Here is a 20,177-nt window from a genome sequence, read left to right as displayed (position 1 = left end):
TTTAGCAGCAGCAAGCAGCAGCAGGCAGCAGCAAGCAGCAGCAGCAGACAAGTTCCATATTTATCTTAACTGAAGCAAATAATTAAGTTAGATCAAAGTAAAAAGTTTATCTTTCCAACATCCATATGTGGTCTTATCACCCTCTCATGGTGGAAAAAGTATTATCTGAGCTTCTTCATCCACTAAATCATCTTCAAATGGACACGCCATGCTGCTTCACCTCTCTGAAAACAAACTAACCTTCAACTAAACCTGCTCCAGACCAGGTTATGTTCAGAGCATGAGTTGCTATGGCAACTTGACATGTCCTGAAACATACCTCCATTTTTGGAACCAAAAGCTGAGGTTATCAACTTCCTTAGCCTCAAACTTATCGTGGGAGATAGCATAACCTGCTTTCTGGAATACCCCCCAGGTTCCTTCTCCGCATGTTTTTTGGTCTCTTCCCCTGGGGATGCAGGTCAGGGCCTGACGGGTGATGCTGGATGGTGGTTTCTTCAGGATGAGGCTGACCCAACCCCAGCTTGTTCTTTGCCAGAGGTCTTTGCTGCTGATGGTTTCCAATCACTGAATCTTGAGGATTCTTCTCAGAGAGGAATTGATCAATTATGGGAATTTACCTTCAGACCTTAAGTCCGTCATTCTAAAAAACTGTATCAATCACTAGTTTAAAAGATCTTTGCCTTTACTGGTTATGAAACTGATAAATCTATTGGAACACAATGGCTTCCTGATTCCAGAGTACATTTAGACCTCAGGGTTCAGCTAATTCAGCGCCTGACTGAGGTTATGGAACAGAACAAAGCCACCTTTCAGTTCATGCAGAAACACATCTATCGGCTAAGATGTATGTCAGTGTAACAAATACAACTTTTTTATCTTTTTTTTCATTATTAAAGCAGACAAAAATATAACGTAATTGAGCATGGGTTACTGTTGTTGCTCTGTAAAGTAATTATTTTTATGCAGATAGTTTAAATGTTTTTTTTAATCTAATTTTTACTAGTTTATGAACAATTGTGTTAAATAACTACATCAGGTCAAATTTAAAGGACAGCGTCCACACCATCATGTGATCCTCATATTCCCTTTAATCTTGTTTTATTCCTTTTTCATAACTACCTAAAACACGAACAACGACATACAGTAAATTGTGTAACACTGACATGAAAAACATTCAAGTGTAGTGTGACATTATAAAAATGTGCAAAACCAACACATGTTGGGTTGTTAAAGACCCACTTTGATGAAAATGGGTTTTTTGGTGTTTATAACATGTTCTTGTTGCACTTTTCTCATGATGATGGACGCATATAAAGATCTCTGCTTAAATGTCTTTGTCAGTGTGTCCAACAACCCAAAAGGTATCTTATTTGCTAAATATACAACTTTTTATTATGTTGGTAATAATTTAGGAGAAATGGAAGAGGTGATTAAAGCAGAATTAGAAAACACATATTAAATTGATTAAATACTGAAGGAAATTACATTTGAAGAAATTGAAGAAATCCTATTGCTAATATTAAAACAGGAATTAGCAAGAGAGTTTGGAATTCTCTACAGTATAAAGTCAAGACAACTATGGACAGCAGAGCTCTGTCTGTATTCATTATATGACTCCTAAATTGTTCCACATATGAACTACTGCATTGAATTATGGGGAAACACATCTTTGTCATATACAAATTCAATTTTCATTTCACAAAAAAAAAAGTAGTACGAATAATTAATATCTGGCAGTCACTGTAGAGATCCATCTAATCCATTGTTCAGTAAATTGAAAATATTAAAATTGAATGACTCAGTTAACCTAAAATTAATGTACAAAGCTCATCAAAACTGTAAAAAATACAAAAAAGGTTTACAGTAATTACAACCTAAAAGGTTATGAGGTTAAGTCGTTGCCAAAATTCAGGACAAAAATGAAGAAAAAGATCTATTTCAATTCAAGGGGTTCGCATATGGAAAGATCTGAACCAATTGAAAGAAATTGAATATTCGATCACATTCAAAAAACTTGTCAAAGAAGAATTTCTACAAAAATATAACTAATGATGCAGTTTTTTTAGTTACTCTACTGGTGTAGAAAAGTAAAAAGAACCAAGTTATTGATGTTTATATACTGAGTTATTGTATTGCTTCAATTTATTTGTTTTCTTGTGAAAATGAAATAAAATAGAAAAGAAAAAAGCTTGTAATGGCATTTCTGACTATTTCTTTATTCAAATCATTATGAATCTGGAGAAAATGAAAAAAAAAACATGTTTGAAAGATATCAAATTTTTGACGTTAAAAACATGCTGGTCGGGTCACAAGCTCCCTGTTACGCTCTTTTCTGATGCATCCACCTGTAGAAAAAATAGATCTATGAACGTCTTTGTTTTCCTCGTCTGAGCTGGAATCTGGATCTAAACTGGACGGCTCCAATATTGCTCGCCAGTTTTGTTGCAGCTGTAATGTTTGGGTATGGATGTGAGGGACTGTAAGCTAGGGGGAGAGCGAGTAAACAGAGATCTCAGCTCCAGGGCGGTGGAGGAGGTGTTGTCCCTTCACTTTAACCTTCCTGCCCACAACTCAGATGGGAATTTCTAATGAACTCCTGCTGCTCTGCAGGAAACATGTCCTAGAAAAAGACACAGGTTTTTGGGGGATTCTGGCTAAAAACGGCATAATCATAAATGAAAAACCACTGGGTACGCTTTGATAAATAAATCAAACAGTGATTAGAGCGGGACTTTAAATTTAAATGTAATTGTAATTAATTAATTTAAATTAGCTGCAGTAGAGAAAATTAGTGCAAAGGTGTCCATTTTCATGTGAGTTTTAATCACTTCTGCGTTCATGAAGAAATCAGCTTTAATTTCTACAAATCCAATGTGCGTTACAAGATCATCTCCACATTGAATCAGGTTTGGAACTCACACACACATGACGGAAAAAAGAAATATTCAACACTGACATTCCTACACAGCAGAAATGTGGCTCTCTAAGGGAGGGGTCTGCCAGTCTGCAGATAAGTTTAAACTGCAGACAGCATCTCGTCTTACTAACAGTTTCACTGCAGCTGCTGTGGACACCGATAGTTGAGTTACACAGATGACCTGCCTGCTTTCAAAACACCCTTAAAGCTTTAGCTCCATACAGCGTACCCAGGGACTTTCTCCCTTGTGTTGTGCCTACAAAAGCATGAGGTGCGCATGCCAAGAAAATACAGGGAGGTTACAAAGGAGGTGGGAACATTTTTTTAAAGTATAACTTGACAAAGATTTCATTCAGAAAATCGTGCCAAACTCAGCTAAGACGTCACCACTGCTGTAACTTAAGCAGCGCTTAATTTTGAAAAGACAAGAACAGCAGCAAGACATTAAACACCAAACCTCAGCATTATGGCAGGAGTTTGAAGAGCAAAAGTCACGTCTAAGTTACATATAAAGCTCAGTAATTGTTTGCTTCTGATAAAAAAAGTTACAGGTTATAATCAGTTAGACTAGGCACAAGCCTGGAGGAAGTTAAAACCCGTTCTAAGGGAACCTTTGCACAATTTATTCAGTACTGTGAGGCTTCTGCTATTTCCTTTTGTTTATGTGTTGAAAGTAAACACTAACAATGGAAGCTGAAATGTACCGAAGCTTCTTAAAAGAGGAAACTCAATGTTATGTAAGCGGAGCATATTTTCACGGGGTAGGGCCAGCAGTGCCTGCTTCTTCATGTCACTCAGGACTTCCACACACATCCATGCCGGAGCTGCTGCTCCTTTGGGACAAACTCAATACAGCTGCAGTCTCGTTAAAAAAAATAAAACTTCAAGAATGATGCATAAAAACCACGTGGTAAGCCTGAGTTTAAAGCAACCGTGAAGTTTCAGCCTATTGCACGCGTGCGTAAATCTGAACTTTACGCAAACAGCCGCATTTCTGATGCACAACAGCACCGTCAGTTTTCTGCTTTACTCACCGATCGCCTTCAGTCCAACAGAACTTTGCCGTCTCCCGCAGTGAATTCGGCGTGAAAACCCGCCGAGTTATCCCGCAGCTCCAACTTTCAAATCCCAACTCGCTGAGGAGGAGGAGAGACGTGTGCGCGCATCCCCACACACACACGGCTGCGCATAAACACACACAGGTCTAGAATTTCCGCTTCAATCTTACAGCTTCATGTTTTTCTTTTCATCTAAACATAAGAACGTCAACTGATTTTTCAAATGTGTTATTATTTTATAAATATACATACAACCTAATGTTTGTCGTCAATCCACAGCATTATTTGTATCGAAGGGTTCTGCAAATTCACCGATCTCAGCCCATGAGCAAATCTCGCGAGACTTGCCGTGTTGTGGCACAGCTGACTCTCCCGTGGGTGGTACAGGCGAGCAGAACCTTGAGGCTAAATAATCGAATATAAAGCGCCTTAAATTTAACCGCCGTGAAGGTCCGGACATACAGTTTTATTCACACCATGGCTGAAACAGATCCCAAATCAGTGCAGGACCTTACTAACGTGGTGAGTTTGGACCGTCAAGCTAGCTAGGACTAGCTATATGGATGTAGCTAGCAATGCTAACTATACTGCTAACAAATCAAATGCAGGTTGCATCTAAAGGAGTATTAAGTTTGATTCCTTTTTGCCTTTTCCCCCTTTGTTTTACCACTTGACACCTAAATTCTGATCGATCTCACTAAATATTTATTAGTTTATCACCATATAAAAGACATTGTTAGCTGATTAGCACTTCATCCTGACTAATTTAATTTACATAAATCTTCTTTAATCAGCATTTTCAATAACAAGTATATGAATTTACATTTTTATTGTAATAATAATAATCAGCAGTTCTCGCAACACCCAGGTTACTTCTGTTGGTGTGGATACCAATAGTGTTGCCATGGAAATGAACCAAAACTAAAGGTCTAAGTTGCACCTCTACCTACTAAATCACAGACTGTATTCGATTCTTCTGAAACATTAGGTGTTGATTAGTGTGTTGACTGGAAGATGAAGGTCTTAGCTCCTTTTTAGTGGTTTTTCTCTCACATGCAGCTATGTCCAGAGTGGGGTATGTGAGGAGGGGACTGAGAGGGCGGGAAGCGCTTTTGGGCCGCTCACAGCTTGATCTTGTACTGTTTCTTGTTGGGTTTGACAGATTAAAGTTTGTGGCCTTCTTTTGTTTTTCTAAAGGTCCAGACGCTCCTGCAGCAAATGCAAGACAAGTTCCAGACAATGTCAGACCAGATCATCGGGAGGAATATCCTTTTTTGAAAGCCAGAGCTCTGATGGTCGTCTTTACATTTCTCATACTCTACATCAAATGTCCCGGTGTCTTTTTCTACAGGACTCCAGTTTGCTTAGAAAAAAAAAAGATTTGCCTTAACAGTGTCCACTTGATGAGATGAGCACACGAATCGATGACCTGGAGAAAAACATTGCTGACCTGATGACCCAGGCTGGTGTGGAGGAGGCCGAGGCGACACCAGAGAAGCCGAAGGAGAGCCAAGGATCATCATGAAGGTGAAGAAAAACGGTCTACCCCTGTAGAATTTCTTTGTTCTGGTAGATTTCCTAATCAGCTTTATTTTCTGTCTGTCCCACAGGGTCAGAAATGATGTGAAGTCAAAGTTCTTTACCGATGACTTCTGATTTGGTGTGAAATGCTTTTTTTAAATATATATATATATAAAATGGTTTAACGGTTTACAGTTATGTCATGATGTGAGAAGTGGAGTAGTAGTAATCTGAATTAGTGTGACCTGCCCTTCAGAATTGTGTATTTGGTGCCCTGACCTGGACGTTCGAGCCGCCAGCGTCGGTTCTTCTCTCCGGTCCGTGCTTGGTAACGGGCCAGCAGAACCTCATCCCAACACGATGAACCGCGAACACCCGGAGCTCGCAGCGCAGCACTGTTGGCAACGAGATGCAGAATGCATTCCATTTCTGATTTTCTATTAAAGCGATGTACGGAGCAGTTTCTCCTTTTTGACCAGGTGCTGATAAATAGACCACGGTGCTAAGAGTTTCTACATTTTCTCTTATGAGGCAGAGTCGTCTGATGCCACAGACCTTTCATAACTACTGAATTCATCCGATCTGCAGGTTCAATGCTCTTTGTTGTTCATGAATTTGTTGGATTCTGACGTGAAATGAGCAGAATTGGAAATGTGCCACTTAACGAGTGTATAACTAAGATTTTGCCAAATTGAATGATTAAAACATCCCTTATTTTACCGCATGGTAGGAACCTTTATTCAAGTGTATGCAAACAAAATGTAACAGACCGTCTTCAAACCAAAAGTAGCAGTAAACATCCATTAAAGTGCAGCTTGATTATTGAACTGCAGTAGTAGAACCTCAGCACTTCATAAACATCCCCTCAATACAATATTCATTTACTCTACATGGGATAAAGCAAAAGGTCCCTGAGCTGCCACTTGGTGTGAGTTTATACGTCTGTGGAAGTTCAGTTTCAGAACTCGAAGTCGTCCTCCGTCATGTCGATGGCCCAGGCGAACTTTTCCCGTTGGGTTTTGTTGTAGATTTTTTCTATAGGCACCTCCATGTTCTTACACCTGATTAAAAACAAGAACAGAAAAGCGTTCAACCACAAACAACTGAGTATTACAACTGCAGAAGAAAAGTCTTAAACATACAATGGGGTGAAGAGAAACCTTGAGTTTATCGTCCTGAACGTTTTTCAAGCCAAACTTCACCAAATCGTTGCAGAAGAAGCATTTCTCATCTCTGGTTTAGCACCAAACCCCACTTTCCTTTGGTACAAGCAGCATTTCTATGAATTCTGAAGTCTTGGAACAATTGGCTGATCTCTATAGAAATCAGGTCGGTCACATGGTGAAACGTCAGATCAGTAAACTGGAGGATCTGTTGTCTGAATGAGATCAAGTGACCACAGATCCTAAGAGCCCAGAATCAAAGTTAACGGATGGAATCTGGACATTTCAACACTGCAGCCTAAACCAGAAACTTAACAAAATGTGTTCTTTACAATAAAAATCTATTAAAACATTTCTGTTTTTGGGTGTGTGTACGAGCTGGATTCGCAGTAAAATAAGGGTTTGAGTGACGGGGCTGTTCTGCCCACTCAGACGTTTCTGAGGATCGCTGACGACCATCAGACCGAGCTGGAGGTCTCAAGAGAAGAACCGCAGCAGCGGTGGAACTCTGCCGTCGGGGTGAAGATGGCGTTTACCAAGCCACAGATATCCGAGGGTCCAGATAGTTGAGCTTTGAGGTTCCCAGAGCAATCTGCTTGTTCTCCTCTCGGTCAGTCGCCTGGACCTCCATCTTCAGCAGATGCTCCTCACAGCGCTTCACCGCCGCCTTCTTTCGCTCCACTAAACTAACGAGACGCAAACAAACGGGGGTTCAGTCCAACAGCCAAGGCTGTGATCCAATCGTGTAGTTTCAGACTGGATGGGGATCAGATGTATCATCAAGATGCCTTTGCCTAGTGACTCAGTCCTACCAAATTAATTCATGTAGGGCATAAAATAAAGATCTCACATGAAAAGCTTTTATAATTTCAAAACCTACAACTTAACTTAATTGGGCTCAGTTTAGGCTCTCGAGCACCGTTTCAGCTGCATGTTTTCTCTAATTAAACATTTGTGTCTTTAAAAAAAAAAAAAAAAGGTAGCAGCTGTTTTTATTTTGACGTTCATTCAACCAGGAAGTTTATTTTTCTTAACATTCTCTAAAAATCACAGAATCAATATCTGTGAAAAAACAGATCCTAAAGCAGCATTACTCTGGAGAAGGCTAAATGATTATTTTTTCCCATCATGCCCTCTTTCTGCATCCCTGTTACGCCTTTCACTCACGCCTGCAGCTTGATGTCCGAGTTCCCTTTGTCCTTGGCCTCCTTCTTCGCCTGCTTCAACTCAGACTTTGCCAAAGCCAGCTGTTCCTTCCGTGCGTCAATCTAAAAGGGAAAACTTAGACTGGTTTGACTTTATTGAAGAACTACGCAGATTACAGAAATTCTCTGTTAAATTTAAAGTTAGGTCTGAAATCATCAAAGTAGTCCTTTCGTCAGACAGTCAAATAAAGACGCTCTTACCTTGGCCTGGAGGTTCGCCATCGATTGCTCAAAGGTCTTCGGCGGCGCCCGCTGGTGGTTACAGAGAATAGCGACGGCTCTGTTGGCACGGTTGTAGGACAGCAGTTTTTCTGCCACATTGTCAGACTCTGGAGAGAAAAAAAATGTAGATGTATAATTAAAAAAATAAAATTTAGCTTAGGCCAAATATTTCAAAAGAGTTTGGCATGAAACGTAACGACAACAAAAATCCCGTTGACATGATTATGACCTACTCATTAAGAGTAGTGAAGAACCTAAAAGCATTGATGGCATAATGTGCACTTTTGATAAAAAAGTCACTTTAAGGGTTTTAAACTTGGGGTCTGCAACCTGAGGCTCCAGTCACTTCTAGCTCTTTAATTCCTCTACTGTGACTCTTGGCTTTGAAGAAAAACACTAATAATTTGAAAAAAACAACGGGTTTGTATTTTTGGTTTAATTTTTTTTAAATAAGTTAGGTTTTGTCATTACATTTTTCAAATGTCAGGTCACTCAGAAAAGTGCTGGTAAAAGGTTTAATCTGTTATCTTAAAGTACATAATCTGATGCTCTGCTGTACAACAGTGTCTGGTTGCTGTTCAGAGACAAAGCTCTTATAGTATAGAATTGCATTTACATGTATAGATTTCTGCAGCAATGTTGTCACATTAATTACAGTAAAGAATGACAAAACACCACAAAAAGGCATTTTTATCTGCTATAGCAGGAAGATCTTATTTGAAACAGGGGGCATTTTATTTTGAAGGAACTTGTATGTGCTACTATCAAAGGTAAAAGAAGTTAAAATGGATATGACACGACTATAATTCGATTATTGTCAATATTGTAAATGTAAGGTTTTTTTTAAGCGGTGAGTTGGGACTTTGTAAGTCTCTATGGGTTTTGGTCAGAAACAAACGGGTCCAAATGGCTCTTTCAGCGATAAATGTTGCAGACCTCTGTTCTAAATGAAAGGAAACAGTGAGAGGAGAAGCATGTGACGAATGAGCCTTCAGAAAGTGCCGTTAAAGGTTTTTTTAAACACTTTTCCGGTCTTATGGCTAAAGCATCGACTGTGACATGAGAACATGAGTGACTCCTCCCCCCTGGCGTCACAAACAGGAAGTACCCACTGGCTCCAAAGAGCTAAAATCCCATAAACTTCTATGAAGAAATAAACAGCTGTTAGTCAGTTAATCTGATTGTCAGAAGAACAATTCTTGCTCTGATATCTTTAACATGTTTTTGATAATTCTATTTTTTTTTCCATTATATTTTTTCTTTTATGGAGTTTATTAACTGACCAATCAGATGCCTCAATAAAAGCAGGGGGAGCCTGCTGGCCCCCACGTCCAAAGTTATAAAAACTTGACAGATTTTGTGTAGCCAACTTTAAAGTGGTAGGAGTGTAGTCGCCCAACAAGCTAACTTCTGATTGGCCAGAGTGGCTGTCATAGAAACGTTGACTCAGACTGACCCAAACCAATCACTGCTGACCGATGTCTGGTTTTAATACGGCGACGTCCATAACACGAAAAAATGGTGACGAATTGGCTAACTTTGATTGGAGCTGGAAGTAAACCATTGTCTCTGGGTGACATCACACACACTCACTCGCTCCAATTCGCGGTACAATCAATGATTAAAGTCATGGATGTGACTTACTGTTTGAGAGCTCCTTAAGTTGCTGCTGCAGGGTGATTGACGCATTGTACGTCCTGAAGACCTTGGCAGTCAGACCAGGCATCAGAGAGCTCAGGTGTTTGTTCAGAAGACTCGTCTGGATTGGGAAAAGGACAGGAAAGGTGCTGAGATTAAAGCACAAAACTAAAGCCTTACATCGACCACTAGGTGGTACTGTGGTACTGTTACTCAGAAGGAGAAAAGCATTTCTTTGCCTTTAACAAACCCCCCTACGGCAGAGATAATTAGTAAGACCATGGTAGAATTCCCCCTTTGGCCTATCAGACAAAGTTAGAGTTTTCTCAGATAAGATGGATATTAGATACCCTAAAGTGACGGTTTGAGCAGGACAGCAGAGATGAAACAGAATGAATAGAGTGAAGCCAAACAAGGACGAGTCAAAGCTGCATCAGAACATTTGCTGCACGCTTTTCTGCAGACATCCAATACATGTCCAAACTTTCACCTGAACCAAAGGTCTGTTTTCTGATCAAACCTGGAATTAAAGTGGCTGCGGTGATGAAACCAGACTTTCTGAGACCACAGACTCCGCCGCCACATGTCTCACCCAAGACACTCATTAGAGACAAAACGAGCTGTTTTTATGTAAACGGTTTGCGTGCTGGACTCCACGCAGGCGGACATTTGCTGCTGGCCCTAACGAGCTGCTAAACTGCAACGCAGACAGCCAAGCCTCGACACATGTGAACCTCCTCTGAACCACAGCCGCCACTGTGCCGCCACCGCACGTGTATGTCAACCACTACAGGTGTGCAGTTTCTGCCGCGGACGCCCTCTTCATTTCTGTCGAGTTTCTGATGGAAAGATTCAAACCTGAAGGAATCTGCAAACCCAAAAACGACTACAGGAACCGATGGTGGAGTTAACTCAACGGGGCTCCTGATGGAGATAAAAGAAAGGAACATTGAGAGGTTGCAGACAACAGAAAGCAGCAGAAAGCGTACGGTAGTGTAATAATGAGGACTCCGGAGGACGCTTTCAGACAAACAGTGAATGTAGTGGTGATGCGTGTCTGTAAGCTCCTATAGATGAGTTCCACTGTTCTCTCTGCCTTGTCTTTACTGCAATCGGACGGTTAGAACAATTAATGCTTTGAGGCCGAAAAGCTTTCAGCTCCTGAGAATTGTTTGGTTACAAAAGAATCTAGAGCTTAACTGACAAAAATGCAAAAATATTTGGAGTAAATCGTCATTTTATGAACTATGCAGATTGTTTGGTTGAAATGAATACAAGACGTTTTAATGAGTTTCTTATTCACATTCAGTTGAACTGCATGTGGGAGATGAAGCCATCATTCACTGCAGCTTCACGTTTTTCCACCGGCCAGTTTTAAGACGGTTAAAGAAAAGTTTCATCTTAATCCATCTTGTAAATAAATGATTTTCATTGGTGTTTCCATTAAAACTGCTTGAACATGACAACAGGAACCTGAACCAGCCAGGTGTCTATTAAAAATGCACATTTAAAAAAAGAGAGAAATGAGTTTGTTCCACCGTCCACTGCTGAACAACAGGATTGAGATGCTGCTGCTGCTTTAAGGAAATGCAATTTAACTCTCATTACTGATCATTGATAAACGTGCATCAGATTACAGAGGACATGGTAAATACGGGAATACATAAGATAAAGCGGCTTCTAAGGGATTCAATGATAAAAGTGGAAAAAACTAGGTGAAAGACTTCTTTTTGGGCCATCGAAAACATTTTCTTTCCCATTAAAAAAAAGAACATTTTGGGTTCCTTACAGACTGAAACACTAAATCATGTGTCTTCTATTCCAAATCCAATTCTGACCAAATGGATGGAATAGTCACAGTTTAAATCTTACAGAAAAGCAGGTCAGGATGGCTGTAGGCAGGTAAATTTGAGTTCAGCGTTCTTGCTGCTTGAACTGAATGAGTAACTTCATTAAATGTGACCCTTTAAGGGTAATTGACCCTTTAACATCAGAGCTTTAGCTCTAAAGTTGACATCAATCGGATTCCTGTAACTCTTCAAACCGTTTCTCATATTTCCAGCAGCCTTGCGCTGATATGCAACACTCTATGTCCGTTATGGGTTGTGTGTCGGTTCAAAGCCGATATGAAAAGCCGTGTTTCCCTGCGTCAGAATTAGCTCATTCGTGTTGATCGTGCAACGGTTGAAGAGTTATGGTATGTCAAACTGACAACAGTGTTTCCAGCAGAAAACTAGTTTTATTAACAAACTTTTTTCATCTTTTGTGGAAAAACCAAGACTTTAAATAAAGATTTTGACGAGTTCTAGTGCAACTTCACCATGCTAGCAATCATATGACGTCACTTCATTAATCAGGAATTTTTTTGTGATATTCTTAATGTCATTCCCATTCTGTGCTGTGATTCAAATAGTCTAAAACAAAACGTTTTTTTCAGAATTTATTTTACTAAACTGAACTTGAATTAGAATTTTTTTCTATCTACAAAAACCTTTGATGGTTTTAATTTGAAAATGACAACTTTCTTTGAAGATTTATTTGCTTCCGGTGACAGCGTAAATGTTTAGTATACTTAAACTTAAATTCCAACACTATTCTGTAATGTAAAAATACATTACGTGAAGTGTACTTTTACAACACCATTCAATAATTATAAAGATCGTGAATCAGCGACATATTCTCAATAGGCTCCGTGCACGAAAGTAAGGAGTTCTACTTCCGCCGCCTTGAGTGTGAGGCCGACCATTTCCGGCTTGCGACTTCTATAGCAGCGACACGGCAGATTTTGATTGCGAAAGATGGTATATTTCACCCGTTTTCAACAAACAAGGTCTCCCGAAAATCGACGTGAACGACATCTACGGGATTGTCGACCAGTGCGTGGTTACGGGCAAAATATTGTGTCGAAAATACCGAAAAGGAAATGTGTCCCGTTGTAAACAAACCTTTGCTGTCACATTTATGCAGCAGCTCGGTAATATACGAGGCGATCTTCCAAACGTGCTTTTATTAATTTTATGAATATTATGAAGTGCCTGTTCGCTCTCATTTTATATTTAATCCTTGTGGTCAGTGCTTTTTTTGTGGAAGAAGAACAGAACTGAAGAACAACCCAGTGTTAGGAGAGGCTAACAACACGGGCTAACAACATTAGCCTTTATTTGTCGGGGCACAATTAGAAGCACAATTCCATGTGTCGTGATTTTTTGAACAGTTTCTAAGGACTGAGCGGCATTTCTGCTCTGAAAAGCTCACACACTGCCCCGTGACGGCTGTGTAAGCTGGCCGCTCGAGCTCTGCTCTGTCCTCGCGAGTCTGGCAGCCGCTAACCCAGAGCGGCGGCTCGGCTCGCAGTCCGAATTCTCACACGTAACAAAGCACCCTCCCCTCAAACACATTAATAAATCCAGCTGCTCTGCTCATTCAGAGAGGTTCACTCGGTCCACTGGCTCCGGAGCCCGAACGCAGAGCTCGGATGCCGGGTCCAGACGTCAGTGAGCACGCATCCCCCCCCGCATCTCCCTCGTGAGGGGTGAAAGAGACGGGAGACCCAGCGGGGCGAGAGCGGAGCGGGGCTTTACGCGGGGCGTCCGCAGAGCCGCTGGTCGGTCCCGTATGAGCTCACAAGCTTTCTCTCAGCGAAACACCGTTTATGCATGATGTAACCCAGATCAATAGTGACACACGATCGGAATGACCGTTTACATGAACAACGATCGGTATACCCAGCTATCTCGATCGGAAAGAAATTTTGATCCGAACGAGTCTGACCGGGGCAAAGTATTCCGAACGGCGTGTTTACATGACGCATTTTCTTTCCGATTGCTGCAAATACGAAACACGACTCGTCTTGCTTGGGGTGAAGTCCTCCCGCCGTGTTCACCATCCATTCGGCTCTCTCACCGACACATCTACTGGAAAGCTATGAAAGCTTATATTAGTACTGTTGTACTTTGACAAATTCGCACACGGGTACACAACAGTGTTGTGATGTCATTGTCACGCGTTGAAACACCAAACGCCTCTCTTTTACCCGAAATCCGCTCCTATTTACTCAAAACTAGCAACTCAACAAAACTCCCCACAACAATAACACGACCAACAGGAAGTTGTCGGCCTCACACTCGAAACACGGAAGTTAACCGGAAGTTCTGTCGTGCACGTAGTCTATAGATTGCAACTGTGATAGATAGAATACGTCAGGCCTGGCACAAACAACCATGACACCCCCACAGGAAAGCCTGTTCAGAGACGGGCTGTTCTCATTTCACCTTCTGCAGCATCACATCTTGCCTTTCCTCAGTCTAAATGCAGCCACATGTCCTAATCTTCAATGAGCATGCCCGTCTGTCTCAGCTCCTCCAAGGAAACACTCATCTGCAGCACAAGTTCCCACCTAAAACCATCTTCTTCCAAGGTTGCATAATATAAGGAATTTGCAATGAGTGTACTTAACCTACGGCCTCCAGACTGTGAGCCTCTGCACGGCCACAAACTGTTCGGAGTAAATGAGAATGTGTCTCCTCAACAGGACCAACTTGTTAACCTGGGTTCCCATCTCAATTTGACATAAAGTTGCTCTATATAAACAGCAAGTGCAGCCTAATAAACCCAGATTTCTCCCGCGGTGAAGAAGCAGCAAGTGGACCACGGCGTTGTGCGTGGCCTCGCCGCCTGCAGCTACAGGAGCGGCTGACGGGATGCCAGGTTTCATGTGTGGAAATGCATCCACCAGTGTGTTCGGTCAGGAGTTTTAGCCACACACAGTAACATCTGCCACAGTGCGTCCCTTCTCCCTTTGAAACATCTCCCTGAGTTCAATCCCTCACTTTCCAATATTATTTTTCTTCCCGGTCACTGCTTTTTCTTTTCCTACAGCTTTCTGTCTATTGAGAAAAAAAAAAAAACTCATTCTCTTTTACCTTAACCAGGTTTTAAACATGTATGCACCACAGGGACATTTCTAAAGAAGCAAGAATAAAAGTCAAAATATGTTTCCTTCACCAGTTCAGAATTTACACGTTAAAAATAACAAATGTTTCTACATTTAACAACAGCGTTCAAGTGGAAAAGAAGAGGAAGAAACATAATGAGGGACTCACATTTAGGCGATCAAAGAGTTCATCTCCAGGTTCCTTGTTATCCATAAAACGTTTAAGACTCTTAAAAACCTGCAGAAACAAAAATGGATTCAATAGACCTGGATGTTCTAACAGATCTAAACTTTACCAATCAACACTTTGGGATCTTGTATTGGTTTTTTTTTAATCTGCGGCGGCTGGTTTTTCAAAACGGGATCATACACCAGCTGTAAGAGGACTGTAATCTTAGAAACACATGAATGAGGAGGAATTCAACAAAGTATCATCATTCAAAAGGAAAATAAAAAGAAATTAATCGACTAGGTTATCCTCAGATGAAGTGGAAACCAAAAAAATATCCCGATAACTAGGGTGGAGCCCCTAAAGCAGTGTGCTTCTCAATTATTTTTTGCCAGGCCCCCCCTACGAAAAAGAAAATGTTTCGTAACATGTTGTTCTGAGACTTTTTTATTATTATTATTATTTTAAAAAGTTTACTTCCGGCTCTAACTAAATTAAGTCAATACAGCCTTTATTTCGCCATGTTAGAGCCAGAATTCGTAAATAAGCAGTAATTGGTCCAAGTTGGTCAGGGTTTATTTTATGTTAACCACTCTGAAGTGTGGTGTCAAGAATTGTTCTTCTGTCCAATAGAAGAACAATTTTCTATGGGATTTTGGATTCTTGGAGCCAGCGGGTACTTCCCGTTTGGAACGCCAAGGAGGAGGAGTCACTCAGTCTAGCTCTCGGACAGTCAATGGTCCAAACATAGGAACAGCCAAAACAGTTAATGCAGTGCAGATCAAAGAAGTGGAAGGGAAGAAGAAGCTTTTTGGCATTTTACAAACATGACCCGATTCTTCCGTTTCATCGATTGTCAATGGTTTTAATGTTTTGGCGCTCGCACTTTACCTTTAGTCTCAGCGGCTTCAGACATTTCAGAATTTAGAAATCCCCTTCCTCCGTTCTTGTTCCATTTTATTCCAAGTGACATTTAACTGCAATCACACTGATTTGCAAGGGAATTGATGATGCTAAAATATGCAGGAACTAATTAATTCTAGCTAATGTGATGCTTTTGAATGCACTCATTTGAATAATTATATGTTCTGCCAAGAAACAAAACACTTTGGCTGTCAGGTGTTAACATTTCTCTCTCCATCTCTGGAATAGACAATAGCACAGGTCGACGCCAGAAGAGGGCTATGAAATTTACATACGTATACATGCAGACACACGCTAATGTGACGGCTGCTTGACAGACTGTAGACACTTCATCAAGATTTTTTTTTTAAAGTTTTCTGGCATTTTCCCCTCTCTCAAGCCTAATTAGGCCAGTCACTATTAATATGTTGTTTTCTTAATATCTCTCGGCTGATCCATATTCACTGAGAGACCTTTTCCGACATACAAGGACTGTAAATGTGTAAAGCTTTGAACCTAAAGTCTGCCGGTTACAACCCTGTATGTCCTTTACCATGGTCTATGCATAGTTAAAACATATTAGGAGAAGATATAGTCTGTTAAAACCCCCATGAACCGATGCTATCAGAGGTTTCCTAAATGTTTTGCACGACATAAATTTGGCATAACCCATAACTCCTTTGCTGCATACTTGTATTCAGTGCACAAAACCCTCGAAAATTAACTCCTGTTTACATTTTGATCAAATCAAAGTCATTAATGACACTCTTCCTTTATTGCATCAAATTTACGAGTTACCTCACATTGGTCAAAAACTGAAAAGAAAGACTGCACAGGATGGAAATTGGCTAAAAAAAGGGCAGAAGTCATCTTAGCAAATGTTTCTACAGAAAGATACAGTTTAAAGTTTCAAAAACTAAAAGTTAGGATAAAAAGCTCAAATCTTTCTGGCCTTTTGTGTGTGCAGTCAATTCAAATTTTCAGTTTTGTTTTGGCCATTTGTGTCAAAGCAAGTTACTTTCTTTACACGGACTCTTAAATCTTAAAGTAAACATTTTTATGAATTTAAAGGTGTATGAATTTCCTGTTTTTGTTTGTTCTACATGATAAGAATGGATCATTTTTACCAAACAGGCGAGTTATTCTGCGCTCACAACGAATGCGATCCGCATGGCAACATCCCATCCTCTGCTTCGGTTTTTGGCGCCCATCAAATTGGCTGCTGGGCGATTGAAGTGTATTCATAAACCTGATGTTTCCACCATGTAGGAGGAGCTACTGTCAAACGTTTTTAGGGTGATCGCTACATGGAAGGCGATTGTTGTCCCGTAGTCCAAGGAGGGAAAAATATCAAACTATATTCCTGGAACTTTTTATTTTCATCATGTCTATACAAATAAGAAAAATAGCAAACTCCTGACTGGTTGACGTGACGGGAATTCTTGGCCAAAGTTCAGATATCTGAACCTTGAAAACTTTGAAGCACATCAGAATTTTTGATGTGCGCCACAATAAGCAAGTGCTGCACGTCCGGCACTCAAAACACACTGAAGAACCTCTGATCATGTCTGTAACTGTATTGGTGAACTGGACTAAACTAACCCCTCCCCCTGGCGTTCCAAACAGGAAGTACCCGCTAGTTCCAAGAAGCCAAAATCCCATAGACTTATATAGAGAAATAAACAGCTGTTAATCAGTCATTCTATTAGTCAGAATAACCATTAATGCTCTAATACCATTATTTTTTACTTGTTCTTCATTATCCTTATTTTTGTCATGTTATGCTTTTTTCCCAAGTTATAAACTGACCAATCAGATGCCTCAATTCATAAGAGTCTGTAATCTCTTTGCTCAAAGGAGACACAGGTTTGACGGATTTCATGTAGCTCACCTTCACTGGTAGGGGTGTAGCCTTCCAACAAGCTCACTCCTGATTGTGGAGTGGTTGCCGTAGAAACGCAGACGTAGACCGACACAGACCAATCGCTGCTTACTGACGTCATCTGCCTCCGACATGAGCGCATTGCTAACAATTGGCGACTACATTGACTTCATTTTATTTGAGATGTAAATAGGCCATTTTCTATTGGTGATGTCACACTCGCTCCAGTTATCATATACATTAAATGCACTACCATTGATTGGACGGCCCTGCCAGGTGAACTGTGTTGGGTGCGAACGCAGCCTTTTCGTTACCTTGCTGATGACTGGGACCTTGTTGTAGTAGCGGATGGAGTCTTTACCCAGGAAGTCGAACTCCACCACACATTTGTTCCCATCCAGCTGCTCATGCAGGGTGATGTGCTCGACACGCAGCGAGCAGCAGCCAACTGTGTCGGCTGTCTCTCCCTCTTCTTTTTCATTACCAGCCCTCAGTGCCAGCTTTTTTTAGATCATAAGAAACACAAGATCACATTAATATCAAGCACACACTCGAAGCATTGCTTTAATGTCACCTACACACTAGATATAGAGATGGGGAACACTCCAGATTAGGGAGACGTACTTGGAATTTATAATCCCACAGAAAACAAAACTGAATTTTAAAGGTAATGAATAAACCAGGCAGCATTTCGTGTACGTGCAGACTGAGAAGGTCTGGTTTAAGTATGAAAGGACTCGAAACGGACCTTGTCTATGAAGTACAGGGCCACAGCTCTTTGTCTTGTGACCATCTCTCTGGACTTGAGATCCCCGAGGTACGTGTTACGAATGTCGTCCACACATGACTTCAGTTTCCGAGCAATCTCGTATTTCTCCCAATCCTTCTCGCCCTGGATTTTCCAACCAAAACAAAAGCCAAAACAAACAAGATGTGAGAAATTTTAGATTCATAAAAAAGAGAAAAGCAGCATTTAGCCTACATACAGCAATACATTAGTCACAATATGAAAACAAACATTTATTATGTTTAGTGTGGTATAAATTCAGGCTTCAGCACAAAAACGCACAAAGACAACATTTTTAATCATCGACTGTTTGTTGAACTTGATAACCTGCAGCAAAAACAATTAGACCCATTGACAGTCAACACAGCCACATCGTCATGGAGACAAACAGAGGAATAACTTAACCTTTCAACACAAAAGATGAAGGGCTGAGCAAACATGAGGGGGACAAAAGTTTTAAAGGTTTAGCTGCTTAAAGATCAGATTTAATTTGTTATTTAACTTCTTTCGTGGAATTGGTTTTAACATTTTTTCCAGAGTAATTAAAATCAACCATTTTTGGACAATTCCTTTATTATTTCTGTTGTGTTGACCTTGTATAAACAGTCAAATAACTAAAGTTGATGGATATTTAAGCAGAGATTATCATTGAGCACCAATGGCAGATCTGAAAGAAGAAAATAATGTCGAAACCACACAGCTAGACGTTTTTTAAACCCCACAACCAAGACAATAAGTGCAGGAGTGCTTTGTTCTCAAGATCAATGCTCATCAAGCCTCCTTCAAGCAAAATGATGGATTTTGTCATGTGAAATCGAAGACAAAGTGTCCTTTTAGAGTCAGTGAATACAGAACCCGCACCATTCTCCGGAAAGGCAATCTCCTCCTGACACTGTGCTGCAGATGAGACACCAGGAAGATTTTGGCTGGTTACAGTCTTAATTATCAAAAGTTTGCAAGTCATTCCTCAAAATGCATAAATATTGAATGTGGAATCCAACAAGGGTCGATATTGGGCCTTATTCCATTTCTTTTATATACAAATAACATTTGTGAAGTCTCAAATGTATTGAAACTTGTTCTGCTTTTGCTGATGACACGACAATTTCTTGTTCAGGAAAGAGTTTAAAACGTTTATTAGAGGATATTCAAATTAAACAGGTTAAACTTAAATATTGGTTTAATAACATATTGAATTCGCAAAATACTAAGTTTATGGTTTTTACAAACAAAAAAAACAGGTAAAACTATGCAATAATGGAGTAACAATCAGAAAATGTCCGTTTAGATTACTTGAGGTTTATTATTTTTGCTGTATTATTTATGCTGTGATGTACTGAGACTGTTATATTGTTCAATTATTCTGCCTTATTTCAATTGCTGTGTTGAAGTGTGGGGTAACACATATAAAACCAATTTAATGCCATTACATTTACAGCAAAAAGAGTTACTTGAATAATTCACAAAGTTAGATTTAGGGAACATATAAATGTTTTATTGATCAAGTCAAGATGGTTGAAATGTGAAGATTTAGTAAAACAGCTAAATTTGTTAGGCATCCTGCAAAGTTAGAAACAGAGATGGCCTAAAAAAAAACTAATTGTTTTATCTCTAAAGATGAGAGTCACAGGATTTTAAGTTTCAAGTTAATCGTACAGCAAATACTGAAAGGGGATACTAATAATCTTCTTTTTACAAAAAGAATTTATCAAGAAGAAACTTGAGGAAGATGTAATTTGTAGTTAGTGTGGTGGCAGGCGGAAAAGGCCGTGTAGG

The 20,177-nt window shown here is 40.2% G+C and overlaps 3 protein-coding genes across 16 annotated transcripts in view; 1 reads left to right on the top strand and 2 right to left on the bottom strand.

Annotated features, from left to right (window-relative positions):
• Nucleotides 1-4,303, bottom strand: part of si:dkey-246g23.2 (solute carrier family 66 member 2) — a 58,539-nt gene extending 54,236 nt beyond the window's left edge. For 2 of the 3 annotated variants that reach the window (XM_078949039.1, XM_023956067.2), the window contains exon 1: nt 3,955-4,191. The gene's annotated coding sequence lies outside the window, so the exon portion shown is untranslated. Of the gene's footprint in view, nt 1-3,954; nt 4,192-4,233 lie in introns of those variants that run through there. The other variant, XM_078949038.1, reaches the window with a different exon arrangement.
• A 7-nt stretch (nt 4,304-4,310) lies between these two features.
• hsbp1b (heat shock factor binding protein 1b) lies at nt 4,311-7,014 on the top strand. Of its 2 annotated transcripts, XR_002290451.3 has the most exons (5): nt 4,311-4,500; nt 5,176-5,242; nt 5,379-5,505; nt 5,589-5,638; nt 5,756-5,956. XR_002290451.3 is itself a non-coding variant. In XM_004069840.5 (4 exons), the coding sequence occupies exons 1-3, from the start codon at nt 4,456-4,458 to the stop codon at nt 5,501-5,503; spliced, it is 237 nt and encodes a 78-aa protein (XP_004069888.1). In that variant the 5' UTR covers nt 4,312-4,455; the 3' UTR covers nt 5,504-5,505; nt 5,589-7,014. The 2 variants fall into 2 exon arrangements, 1 of the variants encoding a protein (XP_004069888.1); XM_004069840.5 differs by having other exon boundaries at nt 4,312-4,500; nt 5,589-7,014.
• The window catches only part of zgc:173742 (DNA topoisomerase I, mitochondrial), a 35,305-nt gene continuing 21,341 nt past the window's right edge, over nt 6,214-20,177 (bottom strand). For all 11 annotated transcript variants that reach the window (XM_023956065.2, XM_023956062.2, XM_023956063.2 and 8 more), the window contains 8 exons: nt 18,363-18,506; nt 17,929-18,114; nt 14,830-14,898; nt 9,734-9,848; nt 8,069-8,196; nt 7,830-7,930; nt 7,199-7,348; nt 6,214-6,560 (listed from right to left, as the gene is read on the bottom strand). In XM_023956065.2, the coding sequence (XP_023811833.1) occupies nt 6,458-6,560; nt 7,199-7,348; nt 7,830-7,930; nt 8,069-8,196; nt 9,734-9,848; nt 14,830-14,898; nt 17,929-18,114; nt 18,363-18,506 (996 nt within the window). In that variant the 3' untranslated portion in view covers nt 6,214-6,457. The remainder of the gene's footprint in view (nt 6,561-7,198; nt 7,349-7,829; nt 7,931-8,068; nt 8,197-9,733; nt 9,849-14,829; nt 14,899-17,928; nt 18,115-18,362; nt 18,507-20,177) is intronic.

The sequence above is a fragment of the Oryzias latipes genome, chromosome 6, assembly GCF_053564925.1.
Source record: "Oryzias latipes strain Hd-rR chromosome 6, Olatipes_Hd-rR_3.1".
NCBI classification, from domain to species: Eukaryota; Metazoa; Chordata; class Actinopteri; order Beloniformes; family Adrianichthyidae; genus Oryzias; species Oryzias latipes.
The sequence above is the reverse complement of the archived record's forward strand: the minus strand, read 5'-3'. Positions and strand labels throughout refer to the sequence as shown.

Bases quoted from the DNA above. Each gene is read 5' to 3' on its own strand.
- hsbp1b (XM_004069840.5), top strand. From the start codon at position 4,456: ATGGCTGAAACAGATCCCAAATCAGTGCAGGACCTTACTAACGTG. The intron at 4,501-5,175 runs GTGAGTTTGGAC...GTTTTTCTAAAG, and splicing joins TGCAGGACCTTACTAACGTG to GTCCAGACGCTCCTGCAGCA. The intron at 5,243-5,378 runs ATATCCTTTTTT...AACAGTGTCCAC, and splicing joins AGACCAGATCATCGGGAGGA to TTGATGAGATGAGCACACGA.